The sequence below is a fragment of the Mobula birostris genome, chromosome 10, assembly GCF_030028105.1.
Source record: "Mobula birostris isolate sMobBir1 chromosome 10, sMobBir1.hap1, whole genome shotgun sequence".
Taxonomy (NCBI): Eukaryota; Metazoa; Chordata; class Chondrichthyes; order Myliobatiformes; family Myliobatidae; genus Mobula; species Mobula birostris.
The window spans coordinates 102114195-102133682 of record NC_092379.1 but is presented as its reverse complement, the minus strand read 5'-3'; the positions used below and the strand labels follow the sequence as shown (position 1 = coordinate 102133682).

General features: G+C 40.5%; 1 protein-coding gene across 1 annotated transcript in view; it reads right to left on the bottom strand.

Moving 5' to 3' along the window:
• frmpd3 (FERM and PDZ domain containing 3) overlaps positions 1-18527 on the bottom strand; it is a 133513-nt gene extending 114986 nt beyond the window's left edge. The window contains exons 1-2 of the mRNA XM_072269759.1: positions 18404-18527; positions 1332-1434 (exon numbers count right to left, since the gene is read on the bottom strand). Coding sequence (XP_072125860.1) covers positions 1332-1434; positions 18404-18527 — 227 coding nt within the window. The remainder of the gene's footprint in view (positions 1-1331; positions 1435-18403) is intronic.
• Positions 18528-19488: the final 961 nt, after the last annotated feature.

The following is a 19488-nucleotide window of genomic DNA, read 5'->3' as shown; positions in this document are numbered from 1 at the left end:
TCCTTTCACAGATGATTACTTCCCTTGATGTAATCTTAGTTCTTTAGTCCATACTAACTGCCTGCAAAATAGCATCTCTGTTTCTTCTTGTAACAGGGCTCTCTGAACAATCCATGCACCTGAAGCTCTGTCTAAACCAGGGGTTCCCAATCTTTTTTTATGCCATGGACCCTTACCATTAACTGAGGGGTCTGTGGACCCCAGGTTGGGAACCCCTGTCTAAACACCTCAAATATTTCCATGATTGCCAGAGCCTTGGTAGCGGTGCACAACTTAGGTAGAGAGTGTGTGTCAGGTTCCAAGTGTTTAGTCCACCTTCCTAAGACTAAGCAAAATGATGGTTATTCTAACAGAGATTTTGAGAAAATGAATATCATGCTGAATCAGGTTTGAATTGATCACCATTTGATTCATTATTTTCAAATAGAGATGCAAGAAAATGCAGATGCTGGTATCCGGAATGAAAAACAAATAGCTGCAGGAACTTAGCAGGTCATGAAGCATCTGTGGAGGGAAGTGAACAGTAAATGTTGTGGCTCAACTGCAGAGCCCCTACTCCTTCTTTCCAGATAATGAGTTAAAACATTGACCTTTCAACAAATCTTTGAGACATTTGAAACATAGACTGTTAAACACTTGAGCACATCTCAGATACAACAACCCTTCTGAGTTTGAGCCAGTCATGTAAAGCTTCCTTTATGAGATCAAGGCAATTACTGCTGCCACTCTCCCTTGGGTGATACAAAGTTTATTTCATACTAATCAGCTGGATCACATGCCATCCCAAGACAGAGAAACACTGAGGTAGCCTTAACATTTTTAAATGAATTTTAGTTCAGAATAAGAGCTGATTCCTATACTGCAATTGACAGTGATAAATGCAAGTTTTTGTGTGCAATATAATTAATCATGCCTCAACATTCAAAGGTTGTTTACATCTTTATTAGCATTTCTACTCTGTACTGTATTAGAAAATGAAGAAAACTTTTAAGGTAACTTTAACAGTATTAAGAGACTCCACTGCTCTGGTTTATATGGCTTTTCATTTTTAATTCACTGCAATATGTTCACCAAATTTAATATCCAAATGGATAAAATGTTTTATGATATTACTAAGAACAAGTTTTTCCTCTTGGCGTCTAAATGCCACTGAGAATTTCAAAGGTTTAGCACTCAGATTAGAGTCATCAATGTCTTTCAGAAAATTAGAGAAATTATTTGAGTTTAGGCATCTTGGTCTCTATTCCAAGAGACCTGATGGTTGGAAATGAAAGATGATGTGTATAAATGCAAATTTTTGTTGTTAACTGGCTGAACAAACAAATGATTACCTTACAAGGTCTATGACTCTTTCCCTCGGGGCAGTGCTGACGTACTCATCATTTATGGCTAGAATCTGATCGCCTGGGATGAGTCTGCCCTCCGATGGACCGCCTAACAGAGAAATACAGACATTTACTCCAAAGTGAAATTGGGTTGGGTCTCAGATAAGATTAATTAAATAAATAAAGCTTCTTACTAACAAAAAAAAATCACATGGTTGTTACTTTGACAGCTTAATCCTGTACGGACTGTTCCCATGAGATATTTCACTATAATTGAATGACATAGATAAATTCTAATTGGTATATTAGTTACCATGAAATAGGATTAATTTTTATTGTGTGCAGTTGTGTAAAATGGATGATCATCAATCACCAGTCCATTTCACATCTTCTGATTTTTATGTCTATTGATATAATGATTTTTCTTTGAGTTGATGATAATAAGGAAGGCAAGGAGTAAACATAAACTGTACAAATAAAAAAAAGATGTGATGTAATTAAGTGGTACGTGCATCACAGAAACGATGATTAAGATTGTAATGGAGCCCCAAAAGGATTAAATATAATGAAATGGACATTAGGAGACAGTGCAGTCTGGAAACTGCAGGAATGCTGAACAGAGAGGTTCCTTCAACCTTTTCTAATGCTATAACAGCAGAAATTTGGAGGGACATTAAAATAAGCAGAAATGAGAGAGTAGCTACATTAACTAAATTGAAGAGGTCCAGATGGCATGACTCCCATAAATTCTCTAAGGTATTCGTGTGGAAATAGCAGAAGTGTCAGAATCCATCAAAGCACCATGTGTGCCAGAGTATGACTCTTCTTATCAGGGATAGGAAAGATACGAGAATCTGTGCTAAAAGATGAGCATCAAACATTCTGGGGAAAGTGAATATGAAACAACAGTAGGCAACTCAGATTTCAGAACAAGATAATAGCTTAATATTAGTTATCCTGATCTAGTTTGAGTAGATGCTGGAATACTAGAAAGGTAGTTATGGTAACAGGTCAGGTACCTCAACCATTTTCTAGGTTTTTCCTATTAGTCACAATCTGTATCTCATTACAAGAATGACTAAAGTTGCTATTACTGCCACATCCTCCAAAACTATTCTGGTCACCATTTCATTTGGCAACATCCTCCAATCCTCAAGCACCTTAATCCCCAGTCTATGCTTATAGAGTTGGTCAGAGCCTAATCCACGATCCTCTTCTCTCTCCCACGATAATGGCTATGCATACAGCTGCCTTTTCAAGCCACCCCCATAATGATACAGTTCACTGCTCCCTCCATATACTTCCCAATAATGGGTCCATTACAGCATTCACCATATCTTTTCTGCTCTCTCTCTCTGATCATGCCATCCTCCCTTAAAATCAGTTCCAAATAGAGCACTGCTCATAGCACGTACCACCAAACTTCCTTACAAATCCAGTCTCTGTCACATCACCCCATTCATGGCTTTATCCACTGTCACCTTCAGCATTCTTCATACCAACCTTCTACCCACAGCTGATCATTTGTGGCTCCCTTCCACATATCTTCATGAATCCTCTCATTGATAATGCTTTGACCCAATGCTTAAACACATTTTACATTATCTGAGAATGCAACAGAAACATTAGGCAAAGGAAATGCAACAGAAGTGGAATGAGACTTCCAGAAATAGAAACCATAGGAACCATAGAAAAACTACAGCACAGAAACAGGCCTTTTGGCCCTTCTTGGCTGTGCCGAACCACTTTCTGCCTAGTTCCACTGACCTGTACATGGACCATATCCCTCCATACACCTCTCATCCATGTATCTGTCCAATTTATTCTTAAATGTTAAAAAAGAACCTGCATTTACCACCTCGTCTGTAGTCTTCAGTAAGGTGCCATAAAGGGAGACTTGGTAAATATTAGGAAACACAAGAATATCTGCAGATGCTGGAAACCCGGAGTAACACACATAAAGTGCTGGAGAAACTCAGGCAGCATCCATGAAGAGGAATAAATAGCATGTCCTGATAAGGAATCTCGGCCTGAAACGTTGACCCTCTGTAGATGCTGCTTGGCCTGCCGATTTCTTCAAGCACCTTATGTGGATAAATGTGAAGTTATCCACTTTGGTGGCAAAAATAGGAAAACAGATTATTATCTGAATGGTGGCCGATTAGGAAAAGGGGAGGTGCAACGAGACCTGGGTGTCATTATACATCAGTCATTGAAAGTGGGCATGCAGGTACAGCAGGCGGTGAAAAAGGCGAATGGTATGCTGGCATTTATAGCGAGAGGATTCGAGTACAGGAGCAGGGAGGTACTACTGCAGTTGTACAAGGCCTTGGTGAGACCACACCTGGAGTATTGTGTGCAGTTTTGGTCCCCTAATCTGAGGAAAGACATCCTTGCCATAGAGGGAGTAGAAAAAAGGTTCACCAGATTGATTCCTGGGATGGCAGGACTTTCATATGAAGAAAGACTGGATGAACTGGGCTTGTACTCGTTGGAATTTAGAAGATTGAGGGGGGATCTGATTGAAACGTATAAGATCCTAAAGGGATTGGACAGGCTAGATGCAGGAAGATTGTTCCCGATGTTGGGGAAGTCCAGAACGAGGGGTCACAGTTTGAGGATAGAGGGGAAGCCGTTTAGGACCGAGATTAGGAAAAACTTCTTCACACAGAGAGTGGTGAATCTGTGGAATTCTCTGCCACAGGAAACAGTTGAGGCCAGTTCATTGGCTATATTTAAGAGGGAGTTAGATATGGCCCTTGTGGCTACGGGGGTCAGGGGGTATGGAGGGAAGGCTGGGGCGGGGTTCTGAGTTGGATGATCAGCCATGATCATAATAAATGGTGGTGCAGGCTCGAAGGGCCGAATGGCCTACTCCTGCATCTATTTTCTATGTTTCTATGTTTATGAAGATTAAGAAAGGTGGAGTTAGCAACTTGTTGTAGAATAGATTGAAAAATGAAAATAGAAAGCAGAAGTTATTAAATAGGCTTCAAATTTCAAGCAATGGAGAAATGATCTGTCACAAGGCTTGTGTTGTGGATCTAATGTAATGCATGTATGTAATTAATCTAATTTAGAAACTGGAGGAATCAGCTAAAAATGTTGATGGCTGCACCATAATATAAAAAAATATAGACAACATTAGTGAAGGGGGTGAAGAAAAATACATTGACACATCTAGAAAGGGTCGTGATGCACATGTGAAGTAGAATGGAGCAGAGAGACTGGAAACAGGTAGAAGACACATAGAAGGATGAAGTTTGGAATTGGAGATCAGCTGGGATAAATGCTTGCCTATGTTAAATCCTGTAGAACTTGAACTATGCAGAAATGATGAGAATTTTTTAACATTTCCTAGGCTACATATACAGTCGGCCAAGCATCCAAACTGCCTATTTTGTGGCAGGAGGCCAAAATAATTTTCTAGATTAAATCTGGCAAGGTACAGAGGTCAAACAGAAATTCTACTGCAGATCGGCAGCTATGGGCTCCAATGCCATATTTAAATTGCTGATGACACCTCTGTTGTTTGCCGAATCAAAGGTGGTGACAAATCAGCATATAGGAGGGAGATTGAAAATCTGGCTGAATGGTGCCACAACCTCTCACTCAACATCAGAAGATGGTTTGGTTTCAGAACCAAAGAGTCAATTATTGGCTACAGGAGGAGAATATTGGAGGACTATCAGCCAGTCTTCATCAGGGTATCAGAGATGGAGAGGGTCAGTAATGTTAAATTCATATGATCATATCAAAGAACCTGTCCTAGATTCAGAAGGCAAGAGCCATTACAAAGAAGGCACGGCAGCACCTCTACTTTCTCAGAGGTCTGTGAAGATTCAGCATGTCATCTAAAACTGTGACAAATTTCTATAGATATGCAGTGGAGTATATATTGACTGGTTGTATCATGGCCTGGTATGGAAACATCAATGCCCGTGAACAGAAAAGCCTCCAAAAATAGTGGATACTGCTCAGTCCATCAAGGGTAACGTCCTCCCCACCACTGAGCACATCTACAAGGAGTGCTGTCATTGGAAAGCAGCAGCCACCATCAAGAAACCCCACCATCCAGGCCATGTTCACTTATCGTTGTTGCCATCAGGAAGGAAGTGCAGGAGCCTTATGACGCACTCCACACTATCAGGAACAGTCACTACACCTCAACCATCAGGCTCCTAAACCAGAGCGGACAACTTCACTCACCTCAGCACTGAATTGATTCCACAACCTATGGACTCACTTTCAAAGGCTCTACAACCCATTTTTTCCCATCTACCTACCAATATATCTATTTTTGTTTTATATGTTTATATTTGCACAATTTGATGTCCTTTAAACATTAGCCTGTCTTTGTGTGAAGGTTTTTTCATTGTTTCCATTGTGTTTCTTTGTACTTACTGAGAATGCCTGCAAAAAATTTTACAAGGATGTTGCCAGGTCTGGAGGACCTGAGTTATAAGGAAAGATTGAATAGTTAGGACTATATTCAGAATGTGGAAGATTGAGAGGAGATTTGATATACAAACTTATAGTCATAGTCATACTTTATTGATCCCGGGGGAAATTGGTTTTCATTACAGTTGCACCATAAATAATAAATAGTAATAAAACCATAAATAATTAAATAGTAATATGTAAATTATGCCAGGAAATAAGTCCAGGACCAGCCTATTGGCTCAGGGTGTCTGACCCTCCAAGGGAGGAGTCGTAAAGTTTGATGGCCACAGGCAGGAATGACTTCCTATGACGCTCTGTGTTGCATCTCGGTGGAATGAGTCTCTGGCTGAATGTACTCCTGTGCCCGACCAGTACATTATGTAGTGGATGGGAGACATTGTCCAAGATGGCATGCAACTTGGACAGTATCCTCCTTTCAGACACCACCGTGAGAGAGTCCAGTTCCATCCCCACAACATCATTGGCCTTACGAATGAGTTTGTTGATTCTGTTGGTGTCTGCTACCCCCAGCCTGCTGCCCCAGCACACAACATGGGGGGTATATGAGGGCTATAGGTAGGGTAAACGCAAGCAGGCATTTTCCCACAGAGGTTGGATAGGTCTACAACTAGAGGTCATGGCTTAAGGGTGAAAGGTGAAAAGTTTAAGGGGAACATAAGTGGAAACTTCTTCACTCGAAGGGTCATGAGAGTGTGGAATGAGCTGCCAGCACAAGTGGTCCATGCGAGCTTGATTTCAACATTTAAGAGAAGTTTGGATAGGTACATGGATAATAGGGACATGGAGGGCTATGGTCGATGGGAGTAGGTAGTTTAAATGGTTTTGGCATGGACTAGATGGGTCGAAAGGCCAGTTTCTGTGCTGTACTTCTCTATGACTATAAGAAAATGAATGTCAGGGTAGTAAATGGTGACATATATGTACTTTGATAATAAATTCACTTTTAACTTTTGATGGGAAGGAGAACTACAAGTTGGCTCCTGTGCTGAGCTCATTAGAAGATCAGCCCTGGGGGAAATGGAGCTGATCTCCAAAAGAGTTATCCTGGGTTACGAGTAGCTGCTCTTTGCTTGTAGATTGTAGGGGAGTAATTCTGATCTTCCCGGGCTTCTTTCTTTTTGTTACTCCCCCATCAAAAAATAAGTTTGAACTTTCTTTGCAGAATGGCCACAAATGATCTCTTCAAAGCCACTGGTTAGACGGTAAGTATGGCGAGACTCTACCTGTTGAGTAATCAACCATATTGTATCCAGAATTGCAGTCATGATACCAACACAATTTCAGACCCTTATATATTTATTCTGAACAGTTTCTAGGCCAAAACATACTGGCATACTTGTTGCCTATTTGAGAATGGCACTAGGTAGGTGTTTGAAAGGGTTGGCTACATTGCATCATACCTGGATCCACTCCACTGCCATTCATCTATCAACCAGGAAATAGGTAGAATGCAATTAGAGATCAGCCTGTAGTCATGGTATTTTGGATACTCTTTAAATGGCAAGATGTTTTTCATAAATAGATAGATATGGTGGTTGCCCGACATGTCCAGTGATGACAGGACACTTGTGTAGAAGAGTTTTAAAAGTGGAAAACCCATTGCACTGGGGCAGTTCCACTATCTCGACCTCAGAAGAGTGAATTCTAATTACTGTAGGTATATTTTCTTCTTTCATACACAATGACTAAATCTTGCCATACATATAAACCAAGAAAGTTGTCTAATATTTATGTCCACCTCTTTGCCGAATTAATGAATAGTAACTGATGTATGCTTAATTATAAGGCTGTGCATATGTCTCATGCACATCATGAGCAACAACGTCAACAATGAGAACATCCAAGGTATTGTACCAAGGTGCAATCAGAAATTCACACTGGGTTAAGGAAGATGATTTTCAGAGATGGTTAACTGAGGAAGAGGATGTGGGAACTGAAGGGATTGAGGTGTAAATGGGTTGTGTCAAGCCCTCCAGAAGGAGGTATTAATTCAGATTATTTTTATGCTGTTGAAGAGTCATGGATTTCAAGTGGGATGGGAACACAAGAAGTACGTGCATTCTTATTAAAGAGGAGTCTTTTTCATTATTTTTCTGTTACCATTCACTTGGGCACATTTAGATATTTGAATTTATTTAGGCCCTTTCAAGATTTGTATTCACTGTGTAATGGGAATTATAGAAGCTAATCTCTGTACATCAAAGGCTGCCAAATAGCAATATGAATAAGCCTAGATTATCCATTTAAATAATATTAGCTGAAGAATAAATATTGAGGAATTTTGCAGATATACAAGTTGTGCCATTGATCTTGTGCATCTATCGGTGAGATCAAATGTATGTGAGTTTAAAATCTCTTCTGCAAGACAACGTATATGTCACGGCTGTACCTCCCTCTGTAAGAGTAGATCTTGCACTCAGGAGTAGAGCATGAATTCAGAAGTAATACCATGGGTGATTTGAATTGATTGAAATATTATCGCACTGGAAAACTTTGAAAATTATATATGGTGTAAGTGTGTTCAGTGAGGTTTGGCTCACTGGATTTCTGATGGTTTGTTCTAAAACAGTACTCTATGGGGGGGGCAGTTTCAGATGGTAATACGGAAGATAGGTTACAAAATCACAAGTCTGAAGGACTTACACTGAGAAATGGTCCATATTGAAAATGTTCAATGATTGTATCTGCCTTTATGCCTTTTGCAATTGATTGACTTTATTTCTTACATCCTTCACATACATGAGGAGTAAAAATATTTATGTTATGTCTCCAACTAAATGTACAATGTGCAATCATAGTAATTTATAGTAATTCACAAAAAATAGAACGGTCAGTGTAATATAGAGTACACTCAAATCAGCGTGAGTTCATCAGTCTGATGGCCTGGTGGAAGAAGCTGTCCTGGAGCCTGTTGGTCCTGGCTTTTATGCTGCGATATCTACTCCTGGATGGTAGCAACTGGAATAGATTGTAGTTGGGATGGCTTGGATCTCCAATGATCCTATAGGCCCTTTTTACACACCTATCCTTGTAAACGTCCTGAATCTTGGGAAGTTCACAACTACAGATGCGCTGGGCTGTCTGCACCACTCTCTGCAGAGTCCTGCGATTAAGGGAGTTCCCATACCAGGCAGTGATGCAGCCAGTCAGGATGCTCTCAATTGTGTCCCTGTAGAAGGTTCCTAGGATTTGGTGGCCCATACCAAACTTCCTCAACTGTCTGAGGTGAAAGGGGTGCTGTTGTGCCTTTTTCACCACACACCTGGTGTGTACAGACCATGTGAGGTCCTCGGTGATGTGGATGCTGAGGAACTTGAAGCTGTTTACCCTCTCAGCCCCAGATCCATTCAAGTCAATAGGGGTTAGCCTGTCTCCATTCCTCCTGTAATCCACAACCAGCTCCTTTGTTTTTGCGATATTGAGGGAGAGGTTGTTTTCTTGACACCACTGTGTCAGAGAGATGAGTTCTTCCCTGTAGGCCACTTCGTTATTGTTTGAGATAAGGCCGATCGATGTCGTGTCGTTGGCGAATTTAATTAGCAGATTGGAGCTGTGGGTGGCTATACAGTCATGGGTATACAGGGAGTAAAGGAATGGACTCAGTACGCAGCCTTGAGGAGCTCCTGTATTGAGAGTCAGAGGGTTGGAGGTGAGGGAGCCCACTCTTACAATCTGCTGGTGATGTGACAGGAATTCCAGGTTCCAGCTGCACAAGGCAGGGTCAAGGCCAAGGTCTCTGAGATTCTTGTTGAGCCTGGATAGATCTATGTTGAATGCAGAACTGTAGTCCAAGAACAGCATTCTCACATAAGCATCCTCCTCCTGATGTGTAAGGACGGTATGTAGAGCAGTGGCTATTGCGTCATCTATCGATCGGTTGTGTCAGTAGGCGAATTGTAGGGGGTCCAGTGTGGGTGGTAGCAGATGCAATCCTTGATCAGCCTCTCAAAGCATTTGCTTATTATTGAGGTGAGTGCGACAGGACGCCAGTCATTCAGGCATGTTACCTTGGTCTCTTTTGGTACAGGGACAATGGTGGATAATTTGAAGCAGGAGGGCACTCTACACTGGGAGAGGGAGAGATTTTAAACCTAAGAGCCCATTGGAAGGGGTGTGAAGCTCCGGGATACCAAATAATGGCAATGAATATTTCTTGGTAACAATTCCACTTGCACTCAGACTATCATGATTAAATGGAATTCAAAAAATGTTTTAAATATATTTAGGCATAAGAATATAAATTATATCAAATTAATTGGCACCACCAAATCACAACGTATTAATTAATCAATCATCAGTAATAGAATTGGAAAAATAATACTTTGGAGCATTATGCTTTTCTCTGCCTTTTATGTAATTGTTGGTATTTCCCATTTTTTTGCTTTTTTTGAATGCAGTTGACTGTAGTTCATGTGGATTGTACTGGTCCAGGTGTTTATTTTGTTAATCTACAGTTGCTTTGTGTTGGTAACTCAGTGGTGGTAAAAAAAAACTGATAAAATCTACAGTTCCTGAAAGTGGAGACTTACACTATTTTTTTCCGCTTCATGGTTAAATTGATGGGCCATTACCAGTCAAACAATATTGCTAATGTAAATGCCTAGCAAACTGTCTCTACCAAGAAATACTGGTTAGATTTTAAACAGTATCTTAAGTAGAAACTAATTATGTAAATCAGCAAGTGTTATTGAAATCTAATGGTTTTTATTTCAAATATGAAGATTTCATAATTTCTGTAATGGTGCTGATCTGCAAAACTAAACTTAGTTTAGGGGCAAACTAACACTCTACCTAAGTGATGACCAATAAAGCAGCATAGCATTTTTGCCCCAAAGTAAAGATACGTATGTATGTACACCTGCTTGTTATTGCAAGTATGTAATCAGCCAATCATGTTGCAGCAAGTTTATGCATAAAAGCAAGCATGCGTGGTCAAGAGGTTTGGTTGTTGCTCAGACCAAACATCAGAATAGGGAATAAATGAGATCTAAGTGATTTTAACCATGGAATGATTGTTGGTGCCAGATGGGGTGGTTTGAGTATGTCAGAAATTGCTGATCTGGGATTTTCATGCACAATCTCTAGAGTTTGCAGAGAATGGTGTGAAAAACAACCAAGTGTCCAGTGAGTAGCAGTTCTGTAGGCAAAAATGGCTTGTTTAATGTGATAGTACAGAGGAGAATGGACAGACTATACATCTATCTCCGAGGACCTGTCCTGGACCCATCATATAAATATAAATGCAAAGAAAGCACGGCAGTGCCTCTGTTTCCTCAGGGGTCCGTGGAGATTCAGCATGTCATCAAAAACCTTGGCAAACTTCTATAGATGTGTGGTGGAAAGTGTGCTGACTGGCTGCATCATGGCCTTGTATGGATACACCAATGTCTTTCAGTGGAAAATCCAACAAAAGGTAGAGGACTGGGCCCAGTATATAATGGGTAAAACTCTCCCAGCCACTGAGCACACCTACATGAAATGTTGCCATAAAAAAGCAGCATCCATCATCAAAGATCGTCACCACCCAGGCCATGCTCTTCTCTCTGCTACCATCAGGTAGAAGGTACAGAAGCCTCAGAATTTGTACCATCAGATTCAAGAACAATTTCTACCCCTCAACCATGAGGCTCTTGAACACTCATTCTGGTTCTGGTGTTCCCACAACCAATGGTCTCACTTTAAGGATTCTCTAATTTTCTCACTTTAAGATCTCTTTATCTTGTTATTTCATGTTATTGTTATTTATTTCTATTTATTTATATGTATATTTACACAGTTTGTTGTACATTGATCCTGTTTACAGTTACTGTTCTATAGATTTCCCAAGTATGCCTGCAGGAAAAAGAATCTCAGGGTTGTTTGCGGTGACATGTATGTACTCTGATAATAAGTTTTACTTTGTATTTTTGACCTTTAAACTTTTATATTGAACTTTTGTTTATCTTACAAAGTTCAAGTTCAAGTTTATTGTCGTCTGATTGTACATGTACAACCACCCATCCTCCAGATCATGGTGCACCCAGAAAACATACGACATGCATAGCGTGTTACAAAATGTTATGATAAATAAGTTATTAAAATATAATTCAAAATGCACGCAGCACAGGTAAACAAACTGTACAGTATACAGTAAACAGCATGTTTTTCTAGTGACGAGACCTCAGTAGTGGCAGGGTATTCATTCGTCTCACAGCCTGAGGGAAGAAGCTGTTACCCAGTATGGCAGTCCTAGTCCTGATGCTTCTGTACCTCCTCCCTGGGAGTAGTGGGTCAAAGAGATTGCGGGATGTGGTTGGGATCCTCAACAATGTCTTGGGTCCTTTTTCTGCAACACTAAGTGTCACAAATAGGAGGAAGGGAGACCCTGGTGATCCTCTCAGCAGTTTTTACATTCCTCTGTGGGCCTTGAGGTCCGAAGTTTTCCCACCTCCATACCACACAATGATGCAGCTAGACAGGACACTCTAAGTGGTGCGCCATTAGAATGGGGGTGGGGAACCATGCACACCTCAATCTCCTCAGAAGGTATAGCCACTGCTGTGCCTTCTTGACTAGTGAGGAGGTGTTGTGGGTCCAGGTTAGATCGTTACGTGCACACCAAGGAACTTTGTATTCTTTACTCTCTCCACAGCAGAATCATTGATGTGCAGTGGAGAGTGGCCGATCTGTGCCTTCTTGGAGCCCAAAATCATCTCTTTTGTCTTATCCACGTTGAGACTCTGCTGTTCACAAACCATTTGACAAGCCTCTCAACTATATCCCGACTTATTGTTTTTGCTGATGAAGCCACCCACTGTTGTATCATCAGTGAACTTGATGATATGATTTGAGCTGGATCTGGCAGTGCAGGTATGAGTCAGCAGCCTGAATAGCATTGGCAGAACAGACAGTCCTGGAGGGGCACCAGTTCTCAGCATGATGGAGCTTCAAGATGTTGCCGACAACTTGGACTGATTGGGTTGTTCCCTTAAGAAGTCCAACAGAGGGGTGTTGAGTCACAACAAGGACAGTTTACCCATCAGCTTCTGAGTGATGATCATGTTTTACGCTGAGCTGAACTCGATGAACAGCATCCTGGCGTTTCAGGCATCGTTTTCTAGGTGGGACATGATGGAGTGGAGGGTTGAGACTACGGCATCAAGATTGCACTGGTTTGAGTGGTAGGTGAGCTGGAAAGGGATCCAAAGTAGCTGGAAAGTGGAATTTTACATGATCCACTCCCAGCCGCTCAAAGCACCTTACGATTGTTGAAGTCAGTGACATTGGGTGGTAATTGTTAGGCCAGTTACCATTGCTCACTTGGGCACCAGAATGATGGTGACTGCCTGCAGGGACAGTGCACTGTTCCATTGAGATGTTAAAGATGTTCGTTAAGAGCTCTGTTAGCTGATCCGCACAGTCCCTCAGCACCTGATGAGGTATGCTATCCGGCTCTGAGCTTTGCTTGGGTTTACCCTGGCTGGGATCCTCCTCCCCTTGCTGGTGGCCAGAGAGTGTGCCTGTTCCTCAGGGGGACAGGAGGCTCTCCTCGATGTCACATCATTCAATGCATCAAATCGTAATGATAATAACAAGAAAAGGAGTGCCACGTGACTGGGAATAACTACTTGGTGAGTACGTAAGGTCCAAACAGTTTAGAAATGTTTCTCAAACCACTGATATCCTTACATTCCTGAAACACATTGTTTGCTTATAGTAACAATGCTTATAATTAATGCATTAAAATATCTATAATACTTTGCCTTCCTGATGCAACATTCTAATAGTTATTTGATTTTAATTTTTGGTTTCCATTTCCTCTCCAAGGAAAGAAAGAAAGAAAGAAAGTAATTGAGAAGTTATTGTATTAACTACAAAACCATCTTTGATGTACCTGAATGGATTACACTTTAATATTGCATTGTGCTCTTGAGCTTACTGGTATTGTAAAGTAATGGTGCTGACGGCCTTTGCTTTCCTCTGGCCAAATATACACATCATCTCATTGGATGTGAGTGAAGACCAATATAATTGTGCAAGTACAAATGAACATGGCACAGCTAAAATTACAGGTAATGTTAACAGTCTGTAAGAAATGGGGCAAGGGAGAAAGAATATAATGTGAAGGATGGGTTGAGATAAACATCAGTTACTAGTATTGCCCTTCATCCGTGAAGATCAAGATCTGATTACTGAAAGGCCTCTCATAACTTCTAGTTGTAATTTGCTTCTAACACTGAAACTTTCCCGCTGTTAATAAATATTCATTGCTATTTTTTGTTGCACGAGATAGAGTTAATGATTAAAGCAATCTGATTATTAGGCCTGGCTTTAGGGAGAGCATTGATTCACTTATTATCACTGGAAAAGCAAGGGATCTAGTGGCTATAGAGGAGCAGGATTGAGTACAAAATGAACTTGTTAGCTCTATTTGCATCAGGATCCATTATATTCACTGCATGTAACTGGACAAGGTGCCAGTTCAGAAAAGGGAACAATCTGAGTACAATAGACTTGCAAATGAAATTAATCAAACTGTATCTACTCATGCATGAAAATCATCTGCCCAAGATTCTTGCTTTGTATCATTGTCAGCTTTGCCTTAAGTGGCCAATTTAGGCTGCACTTATAATACCACAATCACAGTTAATTACCTTATATCATTGTTAAGCAGCCTTTCCTCATTCGTGGAGACACAAATTGGGTTGATTTACCACAAGGACATCACAGCACAGCTGAGCAAAAGTCTACTCAGTAAAGGAACGTTAGGTTAATTCCAGTGCACTAAAATCTGTTATATAGATAAGCTGCTATTTTTTAGATGGTACATCATTTCAGGACATTGAACCTTGGAATTGTAGTTAGACTACTTGGAAATACTGTGGATTTCATGTGGTGTCTCCAGCTGCCAAGGAAAGGTAGCGGTCAGCGTGACACTATTACAGCTCAGGCTGTTGGAGTTCAGAGTTCAGTTCCGGAGATGTCTGTAAAGAGTCTCTATATGTCCTTCTCACAGAATGCGTGGGTTTCCCCCGGGTGCTCTGGTTTCCTCCCACTGTCCAAAGACATACTGGGTAGGTTAATTGATCATTGTAAATGTCCTGTGATTAGTTTTGGGTTAAATCGGGGTTAAATCAGCATGGCTTGAGGCAAGGATGGGCTTACTCTGCGCTGTATCACTAAATAAATAAATTACTAATGTTAAGGGGTTCCATTAGCCTTAACAAAGCTTGGAAAGTATTAAAGTGAATTTTGAAATAATTTTTAATAATATTCTATCAGAACTTTTTCAAAGTTGTTTGGGAACATTCACCAGAGCTTTCTGAGCATACTCAGAAAATTTATTAAGTATTTAATTCAACCATGAAGATTTTAGCCTCAGCTAGATTTCAATTAGGTTATTCTGGTCTTGTGAGATATAAGAATATGATAACTGGTCTAAATGGAAATAAATCATTTGACTGGGATTATTGGAGATACCATGTGAGGTCAGGTATGGATATTGTTATGACTGGCCTCATGATAAGCTGGATGGTAGCATTTACTGCTAAGGTTCACGTTTCACAAGACTCACATTAATACTCGATAACATACCAATGCAATGGTATGACTCCAGTGAAATACAATCTCAAATCAGCCAGGATCCAGAATAACTGCCAGAAGAGTTATTTCTTTCCATGGTTTGTATTTGTTTTAATTTTTCCACAGTTGCCAAGTTTTCTCTTTTGACAGATACTGACTGACCTGTCAAGCGTTTTTAGCATTTTCTGTTTGTCAGATTTTAAGCATCTGTAAGTTTTTGATTTTCATTGACTAATGAAGGAAATACTGCAAGGAAGAACCTGGTTTTTGAAATATAATATAGTTGCAAGTTTTCTACCACCATTACCGAATTTTTCATTCATTGTGGACCCCAGGAATAATCTTTAAATTCCAGCAGGTATACAACAATTGTAAAAAAAAGCATAACTTACTTTCAGAATAGGATAATAATTCAACTACATCCTCAACATATTTGAAACCTTGTTCACCTGGACCCTTTAATGGAAATTCTATGGTAAATATTTAAAAACAACAAGATTCCCATTTGTGACAATAGGAAGGGTGGCTTGTGTCTAAAAATGGGATTTAATCTTTTTTAGTGCATTAGGGCATCATTACATTTGCTGGTGCCAAGAAGGGTCCCTCAAAATTATAGCAAAATTATTTAAAAAGAAAAGTGCATCAGCATTGGCATGGTTTACAACTCAAAAGATGTGTTGATTCATGGTCTCTATAGAACTTGATAAAGAGCAGTGTGATTGCAATGTAGGACCTGTCACTTTATAGCATATCACTCAGAAAAGATTGTCAGCAATTAAAGATACAATCCAATGGCAGCCAAACACAAGAAGCACACAGATAGCCTTGGAGGACGTAGAAGACTATTAGAGACTCTTCATAATTGCACATTTCTGTGCCTCCTCCCCAAAGGTCAACACCCCCCCCACCCTCAGCCCTTCAGTTTACTACCTACTGTCATGATTGTTAAGCTGATTAGTCATAATTTACAATAAAAACATTTCTCTTTTTAGTTTGAGCACTTTAGAATGCAAGTAAGCAGTCTTGAGTGAGTTTTTGAGCTGCCTTGTGAAATATCCAAACTTGAGCATAGCTTCTGTTTCAATCCTGAGAGTAGAACTACAGCATTCTCCTCACTCTCCTGAGATAGTTGCATGACAATCATATGAACTTCTGAGCTCCAACTTATGCTGATGTCCATTCTGTTGCAAGATGCTTGATGTTATTAGTGCACCTTTGACACAAGTGAAATATCAGGTTATCTAATGTGGATTGTGACCTGTTTCACAATTGGCATTATTCCAAAATTTATTTTTGATCAATTTTAAGACCATATGACCATACGACATAGGAGCAGCATTAGGCCATTTGGCCCATCAAGTCTCCTCTGCCATTCTATCAAGGCTGATTTATTATCCCTCTTAATCCCATTTTCTCTACATTCTCCCTGTAGCCTTTGACACCCTGATTAATCAAGAACCTATCAACCTCCACCTTAACTATACCCAATGACCTGGCCTGCACAGCTGTCTGTGGCAATGGATCCACAGATTCACCACCCTCCGGCTAAAGAGATTTTCACTCATCTCTGTTCTAAATATATGTACCTCTATTTTGAGGCTGTGCCCTCTGGTCCTAGACTCACCACGATAGGAAGCATCCTTTCCGCATCCACTCTATCTAGGCCTTCCAATATTTGGGGTGCTTACTGATCTGGCTAACAACGGATGGTGCAATCCGGGGTATATTAAGATCGAGGAACGTGTTTGCAGACTGGATATTGAACTTTTTACTGTTGGACTTTGGCCACATTCCACCGTGATACAACACTTGGCGGCACGGGAGGTCGTTCCTGCCTGTGGTCATCAAACGTGCAGCTCCTCCCGTGGAGGGTCAGACTCCCTGAGCCAATAGACTGGTGCTGGACTTATTTTCCATCTGGCATAGTTTTGCATTTTATTGTTTGATTGTTGGGGTTTTTTGTATTGCTATATTTACGCTCTATTCTTGGTTGGTGCGGCTGTAACAAAACCAAATTTCCCTCGGGATTAATAAAGTATATCTATCTATCTATCTAAGTGAGATTCTGTACCAAGCAGTGATGCAGCATGTTAGGATGCTCTCTACTGCACATGTGTAGAGTTACATGAGTATGGATTTGCAAAGTCCAGATCGCTTTCACCTCTTTAGAAAGTAGAGGCATTGGTGAGCTTTCTTGACTGTTGACAATATGTTTGAGACCACGTGATTTTGTGTGTGATGTACACTCCCAGGAGTTTGAAACTGCTTGCAGTTTTCACTGCTGTGGCACTGATGTGAAGGGTGCTGTGAATGGTGCGATTTCTTCTCAAGCTGATAACCATCTCCTTTGCCTTATTGACATTAAGGAAGAAGTTATATGCCTGGTACCAAACCTTGAGCTCTTCCACTACTCTGTATGCCTTCTCAACATTGTTGGTAATGAGACCCACCATTGTCACGTCATCGAAACTTGATGATGTTACTACTCGGGTGTTTGGCCGTGCAATCATGTGTGAGCAGAGTGTACAGCAATGGGCTCAGTACATGGCCCTGGGGACACTTGTGTTTAGGATGATGGTGAGGAGGAGTGGTTGTGTATCCTGACTACCTGAACTCTCTTCATTAGGAAGTCCAATACCTATTTGAGTAGGAGTAGGCTTGAGTAACACTGGAAAACAAAGTGCTGCACAATACAGTCCAGTTCCTGATCTAAGTTACCCACTCTAGACAATGAACAAGGCAGTTGTGAGCTTTGTAGTGATGTGCCCCCTGGTTAATTATCATGGAAACACGCTCTTCATCCACTCAAACAGCAGACATATGGTTTGAGTGAGCAATTCCCAGCCAATTGTTGCCCAGATAATTAGACATAATCTAGTGCAATTAGCAGGAAAGGGACCATTGGTGAAGGGAGTAGGACAAGACTTGTAACCCAGTTTGATTCATATTTGGGAGAAACAAGCTGATCTTTGTAATCAGCTAAGATGTAGAATAAATGCAGATCAATGAAACATAAATAACAAGACTCCATAAGAGTTATCTGCATATCTCACCTGGTGCCACAGCTCGCACTATCACAGGCTTCTCACCACCTGCTACAAATCCAAAACCATAGACAGGGTCTCGTTTAATCTTCACTTGTCGGGTGGTAAATGCAGAGAAATGGCCACATTCCATGTCATTAAGAGATACTGCATGCATCACATGACTGTAAGTAAAGAGGTCAAAGATCAATAAAGTTTTACGGCATAAATGATTTAGAACAAATAGCAGCTTCAGAACAAATGGCAGCTTTAGAAATTAAGACAGCTTGTAATTAGCATATACATACAGTACATCCAATAATCACGAAGAGACCTTATGAATCCTGAATAGAAGAAATGTACATATTTAACTTGGTGATGGTTGAGAGTTTAATTTTATTATGGTGATGTAGACAAAGGCTCCCCTGGGCATTTTGAGGCTGAAGTTTTCATTCATCGGTTTATTGCTTTTGAAAAGGGGGCAATTTAAAAAATCCATGAGATATTAGACATCATGTAACAGCTGGGAAAGCATCAGCACCAATGAATAGCACATTGGAATAATCAAGTCTAGAAAATGTCATTATTTTTGGTAGCCTGAGAGATTTTGGGGAAGTAGAAATAACCAATCTGCATTAATGAAAAGATATTAGTTCAGACTCAGTTCGAGGTTGAGTAGAACAGCAAGTTTAAGGATGGACTGTATCTGTCTAAGCAAATGGCTAGGCTGAGAAGCCATTTGGTTGTTCCATTATTTAATTAGATTTTGGCTGATTTATGGCTCATTTTCATTAAGGTCATATCATCATGTACCATGTCGTATGATGTGGGTAATCATAGTCTTTGACCATAGTTGTTTTTGGCAATTTTTTCTATTCAAACCACTATATATAGTGGTTTGCCATTATCTTCTTCTGGGTAGCACTTTTATAAGATGGGTGAACCCAACAATTATCAATACTCGTCAAAGAGTGTCTGTCTGGTGTTAGTGGTTGCATAACTAGGGCTTGTGATGTGCAGCAACTGCTCATACAACCATCCACGACCTGCTCGCATGGCTTAACGTGACTCTGATTGAGTGGGGGGGGGGAACTAAGCAGGTCTACATATTGCGC